Consider the following 18930-nt stretch of genomic DNA (forward strand, 5'->3'; position numbering starts at 1 on the left):
TTTAGTACTCTTATCTACAGTGTCTTTTTGCGGGGGGGCAGAGGACAGGGTTTCTCTGTGTAGCCTTGGCTTTTCTGGACTCACTTTGTAGACCAGGCTGGCCTCGAACTCACAGCGATCCGCCTGCCTCTGCCTTGCAAGTGCTGGGATTAAAGGCGTGTGCCACCGTGTCCAACTGTGAACATTAGTTAAGGATTAGATTAAATACCAACAAATTGGGGGATTTCTTATTTTTAACCTTGAATGTAAGATGATTCTTTCAGCCGGAGCCTGCCTGCTTTGCTGTGCTGAACTCGGAAAACCTTTAAGATCCTTGGCTAGGCTATTCTGGGCCTAAGATGGGGGCGGCAACTCAGCGCTCCTCATTCCTGCTTTATTCAGGTGAAATCAGGTTAGCACAAACATAAAGGGCCTCTCGGGGGCCAGCTCTGAGAGACGATAGCCTTAGACAGGGCTGGCCTGGGCTGCCTGGACCGCACTGACAAGCCTTGTCGTGAGCACAGGGTTCAGGTGCAGGCCTGCAGCTCCCTTCATAGAAACACGCCGAGGATCCTTGCCATAGACCTCCTTAATGCTCCCCGTGTGATAAGCAAATCACGTCATGGCCGTTTTTAAATTTATCTGAGATAACAAAGTGAACAAAACAGCAAATAACCAGTGGGCAGGACACACACACACCGAACTTCCTGGAGAGACTGCTCACTGCTGCCTCACAGCTCTGGAGCTCCCAGGCCAATCAGCACCCAAGCCTGAGTCACACCGGCTGGGCTGTGGACTCAGGTAAAAGCCAACAGTCTCTCAGCTGCATTCTTGCTGTAGAAAGGTAATTAGGACACTTTCTACTAGGGCTGCTTTGTGGATTCTGAGACTTAGCATTGCTGACAGTTAAGTAACCCCGCCGTGCCCCTCCTTGGGACTAGCTGTCCTTGGGAACTAGGCTGCCTCCACTACCCCTGTTTTATGGATGAAAACACTGAGGTACAGACATCCAGCTCAGTAAGGCTCCTCACTGTTCCAGGGCTGGCCAGGTGTCTTGGCTAACAATCCCACCTTCTTGTGGAATTCAGGCCTGAAGTCTGCTCTACACTTGAGAAAAAAAAAAACAAAAAACCATTTTCAGGCACGTGAGAAAAATCTCCTATCATCATCTGCCCCCAACCCCCACTCCAAGAGAATCTGGTCTAGAAGTTTCTGTGAGCCTGAGTATGGGGGTGGGGTGGGGTGGGGTGGGGTGGGGGGGGGGGGGGGGAGGGGATGGGGGTGGGGGGCTTGGGGGGAGAGGGAGGGATGGGGAGGTGGAGTGTTACCTCTCCCCTGCTGTGGAAATAGGATCCACAGGGATCTGGCTCCCGAGGTTCACTGAGACTCTTTGCATCCGGTTTTTCAGCACTAGTTAACTGGCCATTTAACAAGCTTTGTGTGTCCCGTGGACTATTCTTGCTAGTCCTGTGGGACATGACCTTTACGTCAGAGATGGAATTAAGTTTCCTATTTCTTTTCCACTAGCCCCCAATCTAAAAGAAAGTGGCCATAATCTATGCCATTTAGTGGCGATTTTGATTAAAAAAAAAAAAAAAATACTGTTTAGCCTTCTAATTCAGCCATTCAACTTTGTGTGTGTATGTGTAAGCAAATGTGTGTGTGCATGTGTGTGCACCTGTGTGTGTGTGTGTGTAGGCCAGAGATTGTCATGTTTCTGCACAATCATTCTGTACTGTGCTTTCTGAGACAGACCGTCACTGAACCTGGAGCTCTCTGATCTTATTCGGCGGCGAGCCTCGCTGGACGGCAAGCCTTGCCTCTGCTCCCAGTGCAGGCCTTACATATATCCACTGCCCAGTGACAGAGCTCAGGCCCACACCGCCAGTGGAGCAGCCCCACTCACTGACACTGTCAACTTGGCCCAGGCTCTGCTATTTCCCCCCTGGTTCCTCATCACTGTGCCTTTTCTCAGTTACTGACCCCTCGTCTTCAGGGTCTCTCATCCTCTAAGGGCACAAATACTTGGCTCCCTTCATGTTCTGTAGGTCGAGAGAAATGAGGTGCTGTGTGAGAAAAACTTGTGTAAACTTTGGGTCAGCCCTTTGCTTTTTCTTGTACCAACCCTTCCTTCCTTCCTTCCTTCCCTCCTTCCTTCCTTCCTTCCTCGGGTGGACGCTAGGACTGTGTCTTGTTCTTCTCAGTAGGGTGGTATGACTCCCTGAACTGAGGTGGAGTTTCACAGTCGCACGCACGCACGCGTCTTTGCTACTTTGTGGGCTCTTCTTTTTCCCACCCTTTATTTCCCTCACAGTTTCACCCCTTATCCCTGAATCTAGTTTCTTTCTTCTTGTTTCCTGTTTGAGCTTGACCACTAGCTGCGACCTTGCCTCTTAGGGCTCTAGAATTTATGTACCTTCTGGTTCCCAGAATTCTAAGAGTCACACAATCTCAGAAACTATCTGCAGCTGGCAAAACTACGCCTCTGCTAGAGCACGAGGCCAATCCTAGTCAGCTGCTGCGGACAATCCAAAGACGCCCACATCGCCACACCTGGGATTAAACAAAAATAATTCTGTGTTTTTCAAAGAAACCAAAGTTCCAAATCGATCACTACACATATACACATATACCAACCAGCACACACATTACACCCCCCCACATACACGTAAACATACACATATATGCCTACACATGTATATACACATCTGTGAACACATTTGTGCAAACAAACACACATACATAAACATACATGCACAAGTACACACACACACACACACACACACACACACCAGGAAGAAGCAAGACACTACTGCACTGAGGGTGGAGGATTTGTTGAGTTTTAACAACTGATGGATACATTTGCTTACTAGTTTCTAAGCTCAACTCACTCCAGAACGCCTGGAGTCTTCTCTTTGTAGTTCAGGCAAAGAACGCTTAGTCGAGTTACTAGATGCACCTGGGCCTTATTTTTAATGTGTAATAGTACTTGTGTCCCCGGGTCGTCATCGTATCAAACACTGACGGACTGTGGCAGGCAGTTGAAGCATTGGCTTTTCCTATCCTCTTTCTCTTCCCCTCCTCTCTCTTTCCTCTTTCCTTCCTGTTTCCTTCCTCTTTCCTCCCAGTCTCAGCTTGTGTTTCCCTGCAGTGGGATGTTCCCCTGCTGTTGTGGTTTAGGAAGCAGTGTCTGAATGGCGTCTTCCCAGGTTGGCTGGCCGGGAGCCGGTGAACCCGGTGCTGGCTTTGTGGGCTAGCCACACACAGAAGGCCACTTACTGGCTTCTCTTTCATGTTCCTCTGCAGGTACCCCAGACTCCTTACACCTGTTACTCACCTCCCTACCCTCTTTTTTTCAGAGGGAGGGTCTCCTCCTCCTCACACCACCTGGGACCACTGTCCTCTCTGGGTGTGGAAATGGTGCCTGTCCCAATCCACTGCCAACCAACACACTGCCGCATGACATCTCACACCTGACTTCCAAAGCTTACTCTCATGAATAAATGCCGTAAAGAATTATTAAGAGATAAGGAAAACAGGAAGTGCTTCTTAAAGCTCCCAGCAACCCACAGGGTGACTGCTCGCCACTCCTGAAGCACCACTGTCATTTGCCACCAGGCTACCCACTCCCCGTGTAGTTGAGGAAGTGTTGCTGTGTCCTGGACCCCAGGGGGACTGTCAGGCAATGGCCAGCCTGGAGCCAGTGGGGCGGGCCAAAGAGGCCTGGGAGCTGAGCGGCTGTATTCTGGGCACAGTGTCAAGGCCAGCTGCAGGGAGAACAAGCACTCTGCTGTGTGTCTGCAGCTGGCCGCAGTTAGGCAGGGCTGTCCCTCACTTGCGGTATATTTAAAAAGACCCCAACAGAGGACAGTGCCAAGAGGAAGAAGGCACATAAGATCTGTTTGCCACACTCCACTCCCAGGCAGTGTGGAGAGCTGATCACTCAGCTTCTCCCAGGTATAGGTAGCATCAAGCCATTCATCACCTGGGGAACTCAAGCGTTTGGCCTTTGGACCTCTCTGCCTCTGTGGCCAAGCTGGTGGAAAGGCGCCTCCCACCTTGGTGGTGTCGGTAACCCAGCAACCGAAAAGGAGAGGCCTGCAGATGAGTCAAGTAGAGCCTATGGAACCTCTGGCTGTGCGTTTTTGTGTACATGGGCACGGCATCCTTTCCAGCAGGGAGTGGCAGGGCCTTCTCACTCTGCCACACACTTAGCCCTCCTATTACAGGGGTGGCCAGGTCTCCACAGAGGCTCACAGCTCACAGAAACTTCTAGACCAGATTTTCTTGGAGTGAGGGTTGGGGGCAAATGATGATAGGAGATTTTTCTCATGTGCCTGAAAAAAAATTTTTTTTTTCTTTCTCAAGTGTAGAACAGACTACAGGCCTGAATTCCATGAGAAGGTGAGATTGTTAGCCAAGAATCCACGGGCCCGAGGCCCCGCAAGTGAAGACAGCAGGTGTGCTTAGACATTGGGTCTCTAATAGGCCAGAGGCATGCTCCTAGCAGTCAATGGGAAGCCATCAGGAAAGCAGTGCCTCAGAAGTGGGGCTGGAAGCAGGCAGCTGCTCATCCACCAGGCAAGGGACGCCAACAGGCAGGCGGTCTGAGGCAGGCCACTACAAGTGCTGGAAGTCTTAGGAAAACACGGCGAACCAACAGGATGCACTGCATAATTGTGGGGCCCAGTTCAGACCGAAAACGCACTGCTCTTTGTTTAATAATAATAATAAAAAAGTTCAGAATTTCATGATGCTGACAAAAGAGCTCTTCAGAGCACAGGGAGCTAGCTGTGTGGTACTACAGGCTACACACCCACAAGACTGGTCCTGGGTACCTGTGGGTCAGCTATCTGAGACGGGTGAGACAGAGGATGCCCTGATAACTCTTAACCCACAGGCGCCTCCCCTGCGCTGTGCCATAGACACAGCAACCCTGGCAGCAGCTCCCTTCCCGTGTTAGGTGGTAACTCTCCTTAGCTCTTTGAGTGGGAAAGAATGGCTGAGGTTCAGAATGACAATGGCTGTCCAGAGCCCCGAGGATTTCCCGCTACAACTGGGGCACCCTAAGTGAGATCGTGTAGACAGATGCGGATGGGATGGTCTACACAAAATCGACTAGACTCTGGGGTCGTTTCTGAAAGACTCAAGAGGCTGAGTATGGGATGCCTCGGGACCTGCAGCAGGGTTTGAGCGGCCTCTCCACCTAGGCGCTTACCTCCAGCTCTAAGTGGTCATGGAGTTTCTTGCAGGTGGCTGCAAAGGTCTCCGAGGTACCAAATTCGAAATACCACAGCTTGTTCTTCATCCTGGATCATGAAGCAGAGAGACACTGTCGATCAATATCCTGTTGAACCGGGTCCTGAGGCTCCTTGGCCCCTGAGGCGCAAAGCCCCTGAATTCCCCAACCTTACACTGTAACACTTGTTAATCAAGTTATCGAGAAAGAGAAACATTTGCCAATGTGTAGCTTAGAAAGAAAATCTGCTGGAAGGTTCGGCCTCATGGAATTCTGGGTGAACTGTTTAATTGTACCCTGAGGTTCCTGGTTGGAGCAGAAAAAGCGATGCTATCCTCCGGAGCTGCCTCAAGGAGCCTTCCTGGGGAAAGGCAGCTCGAAGTGGCAAATGACAACACACCCTGTTTACTGTCTTTTAGACCTCAGTGTTGAGCTCTCTTCTGGGTATGGTTGGTTACAAAGATCAGACAATCTTTTGAGATTTAAAAGATGTATGGTCTTAGGGTAGATGCCGGAAGCTCTGTACTGAACCAGACCCAATACGTGATGCTCTGTTTATATTCTGCTTGGGGGAGGCAGAGTGACAGAATTAATACTTATTTATTTGTTTTAATTTATTTTGTTTTTTCGAGACAGGGTGTCCCTGTGTAGCCCTGGCTGTCTTGAACTCACTTTGTAAACCAGGTTGGCCTCGAACTTACAGAGATCTACCTGCCTCTGCCTCCCAAGTGCTGGGATTAAAGGCGTGCGCCACCACCGCCTGGCTTTAGTACAGATTTTTTAAAAAATTATTTTTATTTTATGTGCATCAATATTTTGCCTGCATGTATGTCTGTGTGAGGGTGTCAGATCTTGGAGTTGTGAGGTGCTATGTGGGTGCTAGGAATTGAACCCAGGTCCTTTGGAAGAGCAGTCAGTGCTCTTAACCGCTGAGCCATCTCTCCAGTCCCCTTTAGTGCAGATTTATAAAGAGAAGAAGTAAAGGTGAGTCGTTTGGAAGCAATGGTCACTGTCCTCCCAGGTATATTTGGACAGGCCACAGCAGTCCTTCATTTAGGGAGGATTTGCTTCAAAGCAGGAGTTTACCAATCTGAGCCCTTACAATTTTCCAACCTTTTCTTTGGGGGTGGGGGTGGGGACACAGAAGAGTAACATCAATCAGTGAGGTGCTTGTGAAACTGAAGGCTCTCAGAGTCAGGTGGCGCCCCACCCCCACCCTGACGCTCTGCGGTTTGCCCAGACAGCCTCAGCAGGAAGTGTCCCTTTAGAACTCCATTCCTTCCACCCCAACGGCCACCCCATTAGCAGGGGCTGGCTAAGAGAGGGGACGCCTGTCCAGTTTACAGGCGGACAGATTTTTTTTTAAAAATCCTTTCAGAAAGGATTAAACTGCATTGTTCTTGGCACTGAAGACAGAGGAAGGCTTCTCGACCATGGTGAGTGCTCGGCTCTGTGTACCGTGGAGCAAGAGCTCTTCAGGGGATGGAGGACCTTGCTTCTTCCTAAGCATGGTGGCAGATCATCCGCAGGGTAGCCACGTTCTCTGCGTTTCTGCACTCTTCTACCCAATGAAGGTTTCTAAGATCTAGTTTGTACAGCCTTTCTGATGCTTGGTCTTCATGAGAATAAAGGATAAGGGGTGGGGAAGGAAGGGTTGGGCACTGTGCTTCATAAAAACCCTGAGAAGCTTGGGAGTACTTTAGGCCAGTGCCTGTCAGCTGGGCTGTGCACGGGCGGGCGTGGTGAGTCATTGCTTTTTCCAGTCCTCAGGGTAGCACGTGAGGTCTGGGGCAGGCTGAGCCCTGTTGCTCTAGCAGGGCCTTGTCACCTGGACCTCCGCTGTGTCACGTTAAGTGTTTTCATTTCCCACGAAGGCTACAGTGGGAACAAAACCGGGGGAATACCACAGTCCTGCATTCCTGGTTCTCTGGGCAAGGATATGGGTATGGATCTCACCCGAGGGTCCTGTTCCTAGGGAGAGTCTCTAGGTTGGCCATTCCCGAGAGGAGCCCCTGAATCCTCACATTCTCTAATAAGCTGCTGGTGCTGCTGGTTGTAGCACCTAGGACTGGGGCGTCCCCGCTGGACCTCAGGTATTAGCATCCATCAAAATTCCCCGTGGAACAGGCAGAAATGCAGTTTCCCCGCATTTGATTTGAAGACTCTTGGCAGCGGTGGAGCATGTGCTTTGCTGAGTGACCAGATGCTCATGGCCGGTGGAGGAACCGCTGCTCCAGATGCTACGGCAACTGTCGACAACTACGGAGCTACTCAAACCTGAAGGAGGGGACTCCTCGGAGGAATGGAAAAGCAGAGGCTTTCAGCAGGCAGGAATGGAGAACACAAGTGGTTCCAAACTTCAGGGTCCTGTATTCCTTCCCAGCAGTGGGCGACTCGCCCCGTGAGCCTGTTTTTAAGCATCGCTGCTGGTCTGAATCATGACTCCTGAAAGTTATTGCCCAGAGATTTAGAGTTTTAATAAAAAATTTCCGGAAGCCATGGCTATTTTTGCCCCAAAGTGGTTCTTTTGATGATCTAATGAGGTTAAAAGGTCGAGACTAGGTCAGCCCGGCAGAATAATAGGACCAAGTGGATCACTATCCGGGGATAGCTGTGTGAACTTTGATAGGATGCTTTATCTTTGTAAATCTCACTTTCCTCATCTGGAAAAGAGCAAATGAAAAAGATCTGCTTCTCAGGATGGTGGAGAAGACCGGATGAGATGCCGCCGCTCACTGTTAGCCATTTCTGTTCCACAGCTGGGAGAGTAGGGAGAGCAGGCCTGCCTGGCTGAATAGCTGTAGGCTTTATGTATTTATATGTGCCGGGAAGGAAAATAGTCGTATTTGTTAGATCATATGTTTGGACTTTTGGCTAAAAAGCTGTCCCTCTCATTTCTAATTTAATACATTTTTTCCCCTAGAGTCGTATAGACGAAGCCCTAATCCCTAGTTGGTCCTCTGCACTGGTCATGTGGTTGGTCATAGATGTGATAATGATGACAGATATGCTTCTGAGAACCTGAGCTGCATGTTTGACATGAAACAAAATATTAATATGGGGCGGGAGCCACAGACCAGTGGCCAAGGATCCTTGCCGACAAGCCTGATAAGCCCAGAACCGACATGCCGTTCTAGACTTTGTTCTCTGGCTTTTATACATGCATTATGATATGTGTGTACCCACCTCTACGAGTAAATAGACACAGAAAAATTACAAAATATTAATGCGACCCACACTCATCTTGTCTCAGACTAGAGAAGGGCGTATGAGGTTCAGCAAAGAGCAAAAGACAGAATTTCATGAACTGGGCACATGGTCAGGAGAACAGGAGGCAGGCTGTTCTTGTGATGGATGATATGTCCCATACAGAAGGAGAGATGAAGTGAAGTCAGAGGCAGTTAGGGCAAGTGTCTTAAGGAGACGATGCTGAAGTTGAATCCAGAAGAATGCAGGGAAGCAGAAAAGGTAAAGAAGCCCAGAGGTCGGCAGGGCGGTGGTGGCACGCGCCTTTGATCCCAGCACTTGGGAGGCAGAGGCAGGGGTATTGCTGTGAGTTCGAGGCCAGTCTGGACAACAAAATGAGTCCAGGACAGTCAAGGCTACACAGAGAGAACCTGTCTTGAAAAACAAAATAAATAAATGAATTAAAAAAAAAAAAAAAAAAAAAAAAAAAAGCCCGGAGGTCTTTGTCGAATTTCCATTGCTATTGGTCAGTTTATAAAGAAAAGAGGTTTATTTAGCTGGAAGTCCAAGAACAGAGTACTGGCTCGGTTAAAGGCCCTGTGTTGTACCATAGCATGGCTAAGAATCAAAAAGGAGAAGCAGGTGTGTGTGAAAAGCGCGCGTGCTTGAGAGAGGAAGCAAGAGCAAATTAAGGAAGCGCTGCTCGCTCTGTGGCAACCCTGCATAGAAACTAACTCATTACGACCGAGCCACATCGATCCTTCATGGAGTTAAGTCCCTTCTGACCCAAAGGTCCCTCAAAGGCCCCTGCTGCCTCTCAACCTGGCTGCACTGGAACTCAAGCCTCAAGTTGAGTTTTTGTGAAGACAAACCTCATCCAAGCCATGACCCCGGGATTTGAGTCAGGGCAAATGCCAGGAGACAGAACTCAAGTGGGGGTGGGGTGGGGTGCTGGCAAGCCACAGCTGAGAGGCAAGTTGGACAAGGTTGTGAAAGCTGGACATGCCAGCGTTTGGTCTTGATCAGGAAGCCTACAGGGAGTCATGGGTCGTCCTTGAGTGGAAGTGAGGGCGGGATGGTGACAGTTAGTGACCTGATTTCATATTGGGTTCTGGTGAGTGGATGGGGAGATGTGCATGTGTGTGTGCAGGTACTTGTGTACGTGTGCACACACATCGAGGCCAGAGATTCATGTCAGACGTCTTCCTCAGTTGCTTTCCACCTTACATTTTGAGACAAGGCCTTTCACTGGGTTCACTATTTTGGCCAGCCCGACTGGCCAGTCCACATCAGCATCAGCATCGACTAGTCTCTGCCTCCCCTGTGTGGTGCAGGGGACCTGATCTCAGGCCCTCATGCTTGCTCAAGAAGCACTTTACCAACCATCCACTCTTTAGCCCCATACCTCAGTTTGTTTCTGTTTGTTTTCAAGACAGGGTTTCTCTGTGTAGCCTTGGCTGTCCTTGACTCACTTTGTAGACCAGGCTGGCCTCGAACTCACAGAGATCTGCCTGCCTCTGCCTCCCTCCTCCTGTCCCTGGTGAAGGGAGTAGGGCTGGGAGGAGTGATGCAGACCAAGGCTTGGGTAATAGTTTAGATGAGATGGCAGTGAGGTAACACTCGGGGAGGCAGATGCTAAAATGTGGGAGGTAGGATTGGCAGGGCTAGACCTGAGGGGTGAGAAATAGCTAAAAACGCATTTGGCATCCAGACAGCATGACTCATGCAGGCTGCTTTCCTGACATGGGAGCAGGGGATAGTTGGTTTTGGGGGGTAGGTATTCTTCATTGTAACGAAGGGATTTTGACTTTGGCCCATGTGTCCATCTGTCCAAACATCCAAATATATTGAAAATATACTGACACCTACTATGGGCCACACACCACATAAGCGACAGAATATGTGTTCTCGCGTCAAGGAGCTTTTGTATCACCAAGACTTAACATGGAGACACTTTGGCTTAAAATCTAATGCAGTCCACCTGTTCTCTGTTAACACCGACACCTCCAGGTTAGGAGGCAGTGTATTCTATTCCTGCAGCCCCTTGGTTTTTCAGTCTGCTAAACACTTTCTTTTTTTTTCTATTTTTAATTTTATGTGCAAGAGTATTTTGCCTGTGTGTATGTCTGTGTACCATGCACATGTAGTGCCCGTGAGTACAGTGGAGGGTGTTGGATGCTTTGGAACTGGAGTTTCAGACAATTCGGAGCTGCCATGTGGGTTCTGGAGACTGAACCTGGGTCCACTGTGAGAGCAGCCAGTACTGTTCCCTCCCTATCTTGGTGTGCTTTTCAACCTTCCTGATGCTGCGACCCTTTCATACAGTTTCTCATGCTGTGGTGACCCCCCCCCCCGCAAACACACAATTATTTCATTGCTACTTCATAACTGTAATTTTTGTACTGTTACAAATTGTAAACATCTGCTATGCAACCCCTGTGAAAAGGGCATTTGACCCCCATGTGGGCCGCGGCCCACAGGTTGAGAACCACTGTTCTAGGCCCTCTTTTAAACTCCCCCTCCCCCCATTTAAAATTGCTTTAATTCTCAGACTAGTCCCAGGAAGCAGATACTATTTATTTGAACTGGATTCTCTTCTCATGCCCTTTCCTCCTTCCTCCTTAATCAGTACAGCACAGCCTTTCTGGAGCCTTCTGTAGGAGCTGAGAGGCACAGGATAGACAAGCCTTCTGTAGGAGCTGAGAGGCACAGGATAGCCCCAAGTTTGAGCCAGGAGGCTCAGTTCCCTTCCACTGCCATCTAGAGAACAGCAAGGTTCCTCCTTCTTTTCAGAAGAGAAGCCACACCACTCCTAGATTTTAGGGCTCAGTGTGGCCCCAACCTCCTGTCTGCTTCATCTTCCGTTGTACAGACCAGAGCATTTGGGGTCTCAAAGATTGAGGTTCCAGACCTTGCTCTCTCACCTACTCATTTGGACAATTAAGTAAGTTCATCGACTCCTCATTCCTGCGGCAAACAGGAAACACTGTTGAGAGGCTTGATGCGTAGTTGGGGCTAAGGACACTTAGGTATTTCCAGGAGGCACAGCCGCCAGAATATGCATTCCCTTTTGCCTTGAGGTAAGGGCAGGAGGGTTTTTTTTTTCTCCTCCCAGGTGGCCAATATGTTTTGGAGAAGAGAAAACTAACAAGGTTTTAATGACCGCCGGGACATCTATTCTGCATCTCTCTTCCTGAGTTTTCTTTGGCCACCATGTCCCTCCTCCTCCTCATAATCCCTTTGCAGCTGGAGGTGACTAAGCCCTAGCCATGCCCTAAGGCTGATCTCCAGGTCCACGAGGCTCTGAGTGCCACCGGTGGACCCATTCTTGAAGCCTCCAGTCCTCAAGTGGGCTCCAGGAGGTTCTTGGCCACGTGACTAGACAACAGTGGCACCCTGAGTTGAATGCGGTTCTGGGTGTCTTGATTCTGTTTGGCTTATTAAAAAAAAAAATAACATCAATTACACAGGAGTCTTTTCATGTGACAGATGAAGGGGGAAATGAGATTAATTAAAAAATATTCTTTTATGCTGTCAGCAATTTAGGGCTAGAATTAGTCATCACCCTGACAGCTATGAATAGGCCATTTTCAAGAAGGGCTGCAAGGTGAAAGCCAGCTAGCTGCTTGCCCATCCGCGCCAGCAGATCAACCACCCAGAGCTTCTGGTGGCTCTTTTCTGAGAATCAAGGAAGTTTTTAGGGCAACAGGCTTTTGAAGTCATCAAAAGTCAAAACATGAAAACACTTCTTTGGGCTTAGAAGTCTACACAGAGAACGTTACAGTTATTTCTAGAAATAGCGCCCTTGAAACGGAGGCATCCCTTCTTGTGGTTTAGACTTTGATAACCAGGTTCCCTGAGTGGCTCATGACTGAAATAGCTCAGAGGGCCTTCCGTGTCAGTCAGCCCTAGGTTGGGAGGGCTGGTGGACCAGATACAGCCCACCAGAGGCTGTCCTGTATTGGGAAAAAAAATTACCCATCCAAAAGTCGTTTCTGTACATTTAATGACATTGTTCGCAGTTTATCTCAGGGTGAACAATGAGTGTGATTTGGGGTACGGCATTTTGAAAGAGCACAGCCACCCGCCCCCCCACATAGGCTAATATGTATTTAAATACTTGGTCACCCATTGTTGGCACTCTTTGGGAAGGGATCGGGCGGTGTGGCCTTGTTGGAAGAGGTGTGTGTCCCTTGGAGTGAGATTTGAGGGTTCAAAAGTCTCTGCTGTTCCTAGTTCCCCCTCTCTGCCTCCTGCTTGTGGATAAGGATGTGAGCTGTCAGGTCCCACTCCAGCGTCATGCCTACCACCCAACTGCTGCCATGCTCTCCACCATGGTGGTCATGGACTCTAACTCTCCGCAAACATGAGCCCCAAATTAAACACTTTTTTTTATAAGTTGCCTAAGACTTGGGGTGTTTTTTTTTTTAGTAGTTGTTGGCTATTATTGCTACTTCTACTGAAATGATAGGCTAAGATGAGGTCATTAACACAAATGGTAATCTAGCAAACCAGAAACACACACCAAAAAGGGCACAGGTAGCCCCAGCTGAATTATAATTGAATGATGGGTATCATAGTCCTGAGATATGACCTGTGAACATTCTACACAACCTAATTCCAAATGCCTTTAAAAGTGTAGTAATCGTGCTAACCAAAATTTACACAAAGAGCTAGGAAAAACAAAACAAAACAAAAACAAAAACAAAAGAGCAATGGCAGGTGAGTTCATGTCGGAGTCCAGGACGTCTGTCTGTCAATCCCCACAGGCCTGTGCCGGTTACCTCACGGGTGCCGCAGCGGCCATCTGTGTCACTGGCATCCTCAGCTGCCCTCAACTGTCAGAGGGCTTGTCACCACATCTAATCCACCCTGCGTGCTGTCCCCTATTCTTCTTGCTCAGAGAATGGGGCGCTCGGTGACCCTTGGTCATGGAGCTGTGAAAGGAATAATCTTTTCCAAGAGGCGGCAGTGGCCCTTTTGGTCGAAGGGAAAGAGGATGCCCAGCAATCAGGAAGGGTTTTTTTTTTTTTTTTTAAATATATAAATAGCTGTTCTTGTGCCCTGAATGGGACTTTTGTGCCTGCAGTGGCTGCCAACAGATTTGTGTTGGCTCAGGGCAGTTCAGCTTCAAAGAGCAAGGTATTCCCTGGCTTTGATCCATACTTGGGACAGAATTTGTGCTCATGGCACTCAGCTCAGAAAGACCTAGGGAGATGAGTGATGAGAAGACTGGGGGGCCAGACACCAGGAAGGGGTGCACAGACATGGGAGAGGGGAAAGGGGGGGAGCGTTTAAGAACGAGTCCAAGAAAAGAGAGAGGAGTAGACAAGCTTGCTTCAGACGCATGCCACTGTGTAAGACTGAACGCCTCTTCGTGACCTATGAGGTTGAGACACTTCCTAAGTCTCACATGTGTGACATTTTACAGGCGAGTATCACAGGTGACAGTAAACGGCCTTTGAGGCTCAAGTTTCCAGCCAGAGGAACCACCATTTCTTAGGATTCAACAAAGTGTACAGGCATGAATTACTGTCAGTGGTTCCTATCTGTCTGTCTGTATCTGTGTCTCTGTCTATCTTTGTCTCTATCTCTCTCTGTATGTCTACCTCTCCCTCCCTCTCTCTCTCTCCCACTCTCTCCTTTTCCCTCTCTCTTCCTCTGAGACAGGGTCTCACTGGGCTAGAACTCTCTATGAGGGCTAGGCTGGTCTCAGATTCAGAGATCCACCTGCCTCTACCTTGTGAGTCTTGAGATTAAAGGCAAAGGCAACTACACCCTGCCCACTGTCAATATTTCTCTTTCTTTCTTTCTTTCTTTCTTTCTTTTTTTTTTTTTTTGAGACAGGGTTTCTCTATGTAGTCTTGGACTTACTTTGTAGACCAGGCTGGCCTTAAACTCACAGCAATCCACCTGCCTCTGCCTCCCGAGTGCTGGGATTAAAGGCGTGTGCCACCATGCCTAGCTTTTTTTTTTTTTTTTAATTTCTTAATGTAGAACAGTTATTTGTACATTTAATAATAATCAAGACCACTAAGATTATTAGTGGGTTAAATTTTTTTTAAATATGGAAGGAAAGGAAGTCATGAATTTGAAAGAGAGGAAGGAAGGGTATGTGGGAGGGTTTGCATGGAGGAAAGGGAAGAGAGCAAAATTAATTAAGAAAAGCAAATTAATATAAAAATATGTGGAATATGATGGTGCATGTCTTTAATTTCAGCATTCAGGATGCAGAGGCAGGAGGATCTCTATGAGTTCAAGACCAGCCTGGCCTATATAAGGAGCTCCACAGTTAAACCCTGTCTCAAAAAGAAAAGAAAAGTATAACAAAAAGGGCAACATATTTCTTACTTGGCTAGGCAAGTGGCGACACACCCCTTTAATCCTAGCACTTAGGAGGCAGAGTCAGGTGGATCTCTGTGAGTTCGAGTCAGACTGATCTACAGAGAAAGTTCCAGGATAGCCAGGGCTACACAGAGAAACTCTGTCTGAACAAACAAACAAACAAACAAACAAGCAAGCAAGAAAACAAACAAAACAAAATAAAAACAAAAAAACCCTAAATAAATAAGTTGATTTAATAAACACATAGAACGAAATTAAATCGATTATGGCAAATGAATGTTGAATAGTAAGAACAGGAAAATGAATTTCAACTTAGAAGGATTTCTGGCTGACAAAGATCTTACTAAGTATAATGTACATTGAGAATACTGGAGATGGTTAGAAGTTGTGTACTCTTTAATAGTTCCAGAGTGGGTGCATGTGGACCCCGTACTCCCTACCTGATTTTTGGGATGGTTCTAAGCACCCTGTTCATGGTACACTATTAGGAGACTGAGTTGGTCTTTGATGATAATAGCTATAGGGTACAGAGCTGGGATGCTAACAGCAGCTCCTGACCTGGAATCCAGAGTCCTCACTGCTTTACTCTCCCTGCCGCCTCCTCCTCCTCCTAACCCTTAGAGGCATGAGAGAAAGGAAATATTCAGTCAAAATCATAAAAGCAGGTGACCACTGGTCCTCGTTCATGTTTGTGGCTCATAGGATCCAAGCTCAAGGCTGTCTGGGTGTGTTTGCTCAGGGTTCTTGTACTCATCAGAGTGCCTTGGCTTTTGCTTTCTGCACTTGGTCAAAAGTGTAGTACTGGGTCTGGAGAGATGGCTCAGTGGTTAGGAGCACCACCTGTTTGCTCTTCCAGAGGTCCTGAGTTCAATTCCCAGCAACCACAGGGTGGCTCACAACCACCTATGATGTGATCTGATGCCCTCTTCTGCAGATAAAGCACTCATATACAATAAACAAACAAACAAACAAACAAACAAATCTTTTTAAAAAGTGTAGTACTAAGAGGCCAAAGCCATAACCTTGTGCAGGAGAATCTTCTCCCCTTTCAAGGCTGTTTGAACTCCAAAGGATTATAGCTTCATAATTGTGGCTTTCTGCTTCCACTGGAGACAGCTTGTTTTCATAGACTATGGACAGGTTCTCCTTTGATAAGCCCCGACAACATCTTCCCCAGAGGACACCCAATCATGATAAAGCCCCCAAAGTCTGAAATAGTAGATTCCTCCAATGTGCCACACAGGGCCATGCCCAGACACAGCCCATAAGAAAGCTTCTTTAAGTAAAGAATTGTGCCACTAATTATAATCTCATCACTTGGGAGGCCAAGGCAGGAGGACTTCTGCATCTGAGGCTGGTGGGTACCAGTACTTGCTATACAAGCCTGACAGCCCAAGTTCAGTCTTTGGAACCCATTTAAAGACGGAAAGAGGGGCTGGAGAGATGGCTCAGAGGTTAAGAGCACTGCCTGTCCTTCCAAAGGTCCTGAGTTCAATCCCCAGCAACCACATGGTGGCTTACAACTATCTATAATGAGATCTGGTGCCCTCTTCTGGTGTGCAGGTGTATATGCAGGCATAACACTGTATACTTAATAAATAAATAAATCTTTAAAAAAAGAAAACATGGAGAGAACCCACTACAGAAAGTCCTCCCCTGACCTTCATAGACAGCTATGACACAAGCTGCTTCAGTGACGGGAATGCACATATACACACACTTAATAATAATTTGATTTAAAGCCAGGTGTGGTGGTGCATTCCTTTAATCCCAGCACTAGGAAAGCAGAGTCAGGGGGATTGCTCTGAGTTCAAGGCCAGCCTGGTCTACAAAGTGAGTCTAGGACAGCCAAGGTTACACAGAGAAACCCTGTCTTGAAAACCAAAAACAAAATAGTAATAATAATAATAATAATGATAATAATAATAATAATAATAATAATAATAATAATAATAATAATAACTCGATTTTAAAGATAACAAAGAGAGAACAAGTTCCTTGAGACTCATAGTCTGTGGTTATTCAGCATGCTCACATACTCTCTTTCTGGGTTCCCAGCAGCCTGCTCAGACACCTGCCAGGGTGATGGACACACTACCACTTTTACTTAGCGGTGGAACCTCAGCCACACCCCAGGGGAGGCAGCCAAGGTGGGTGTCATGTTGTCATAATCTCCCTGTCCTGAGAGCCTGAGTTCTGAGGTGTCAATACAGCTCCATTCTACCCTCTAAAACAAGAGTCTCTCACAAAATGTGCCTACCCCAGGCTATAGTGTTCATCAGTGAATACAGTCAAATACTGGTACAGAAAAGGAACCCTGGCTTGGAGGGAAAGGTGACATAGGATTGTGAATTCCTAAGGGTCTGCACTTCGCTGTGCTCTCCGGCATTCACCTATTCATCAACCCCTGAACCCTGAACCCTGAACTCAAAGGTGATTGGGGGCAGTTAAGACAGGCGAGAACGGCTTATTGGAATTTAAGATCTGAAGGCCAGAGAAGGTGGCTACTTAGCTCACACTGAGCCTCTGGCTGAAGAATCCCACAGCCTTTCTGAACTTGATTCTGATAGGTCAGGTTACAAAAGTTTCTTGCTTAAGCCAGCTGTTTGTCACTCTGAGTGTATGTCACCCATAGAAACAGTGTTGTGTTGAGACTGGGTTCTCACACTAACCCAGCTAACCTGCCAGTTACCCAGAGCACAGTGTCTGGGTTTGGAGGTGGGTCGGCTGAGCTGAAGGGGCCTCGAGGCTAAGATCTAGAAAGGCTGGGTTCAAGTCATCCTTCCGACCCTCCCCTGTTCTGTGGCCCTGGGCAAGCTCCTCTCTCTCAGTTTCTTTATCTTTGGGTTGGGAGTGCATCACCTGCCTTACAGGGGTGGCTGTGGAATTTGAGCCCGTCCATACGGTCACACGCTATACACACAGAGCCAAAGCAAGCCCCAGTTGCCGCACACGAAGTGGGGTTTGCCGTCCCGTGAGGGGTCAGGTTAGGACTGGAAATACATGTGATGCATCTCTCCTGACGAATTTGGATTGGATAGCTTTGCTTTCCTCAATTTTCTGGGAAAAGAATGTGGAGACTTAATTAACCCGGTGATTAACTCCGGTTCCTGCCGAAGACCCTGGAGCCCTGGCCAGAGGTGTTGGAGAGAAAGCAAAACACAGCGGAAGCAACAAGGGTGGGAGAAGATGCGCTTTGGCACATTTCTTTTGCTGACCTGTAACACCAGGTGGTCTGGTCCCTCCAGCTAAGTTTCCATCACAGTCAGATGCCTCCGGGCCACAGAATGTCCAAGAAAAGCAGTTTTGTTTCCTCCACCTCCCGAGTTATGAAATTGTCCTCAAGACAAGTAGAAAATTCACCAGATGGGCAAATGCTTAGATAAATAGTCCCTTCCTTACCCCCAGTCCATCTCCTTCCTGTGTCAGTTAAAAAAAAAAACACAACCCAAAACAACAAAAACAAGCTGGGTGATGGTGGCACACACCTTTGATCCCAGAATTTGAGACGCAGAGGCAGGTGGATCTCTGTGAGTTCGAGGTCAGCCTGGTCTACAAAACAAGTCCAAGGCAGCCAAGGCTACACAGAGAAACCCTGTCTCGAAAAGCCAAACCAAAGCAACAACCAACTAACCAGCCAACCAAAACAAACCAAACCACAAAACTTACATAGAAAAGCCACAGCCGGAGTCATGGCTGCCCGGGAAGCCTGTGTGCCGGATCCCTTTCATTACATCCTTTCTGAAACCTCAGCCATATGCTTTCTGCCTTGCTTCTACTCTGACGTTTGTGATTTCTTGTGCTTGAGCAGCCATCCCTAACACCCGTTTCAGTGACTTTGATTTACACGAGCCATCTCTTTGCCCGGTATTGTCCCATGGCTGTGCTTTGTGCCCCACCCGACTGTTACAAGGACTTTTTCAGTTTGCCCCTCTCACTGGCAGGCCTCAGGCCTGTCTCAGGTGTACGCCCACCCAGTCAGTTCCCTGGGAGAACTGCTTGGCACCACCTCTGCCATGCTTTATTTGTAGCTCACACTTGCTGCCGTTGGTGGGCTGTGGTTTTAGATTTCATTTGAACGGTCTATACTTTATCCTTCTTAGATCTCATCCTCCTGCTTGTTCTTCAGGTCTCTGGCCATAAATGGTCCTCTTGATTTATGGGATAAATTTCTGAATCTT

General features: G+C 48.0%; 1 protein-coding gene across 3 annotated transcripts in view; it reads right to left on the minus strand.

Moving 5' to 3' along the window:
- Dgkg (diacylglycerol kinase gamma) overlaps window positions 1-18930 on the minus strand; it is a 156074-nt gene that overhangs the window by 50034 nt on the left and 87110 nt on the right. For all 3 annotated transcript variants that reach the window (XM_051150761.1, XM_051150760.1, XM_051150759.1), the window contains one exon: window positions 5198-5288. In XM_051150761.1, coding sequence (XP_051006718.1) covers window positions 5198-5288 — 91 coding nt within the window. The remainder of the gene's footprint in view (window positions 1-5197; window positions 5289-18930) is intronic.

Source organism: Acomys russatus, chromosome 8 (genome assembly GCF_903995435.1).
Source record: "Acomys russatus chromosome 8, mAcoRus1.1, whole genome shotgun sequence".
NCBI lineage: Eukaryota > Metazoa > Chordata > Mammalia > Rodentia > Muridae > Acomys > Acomys russatus.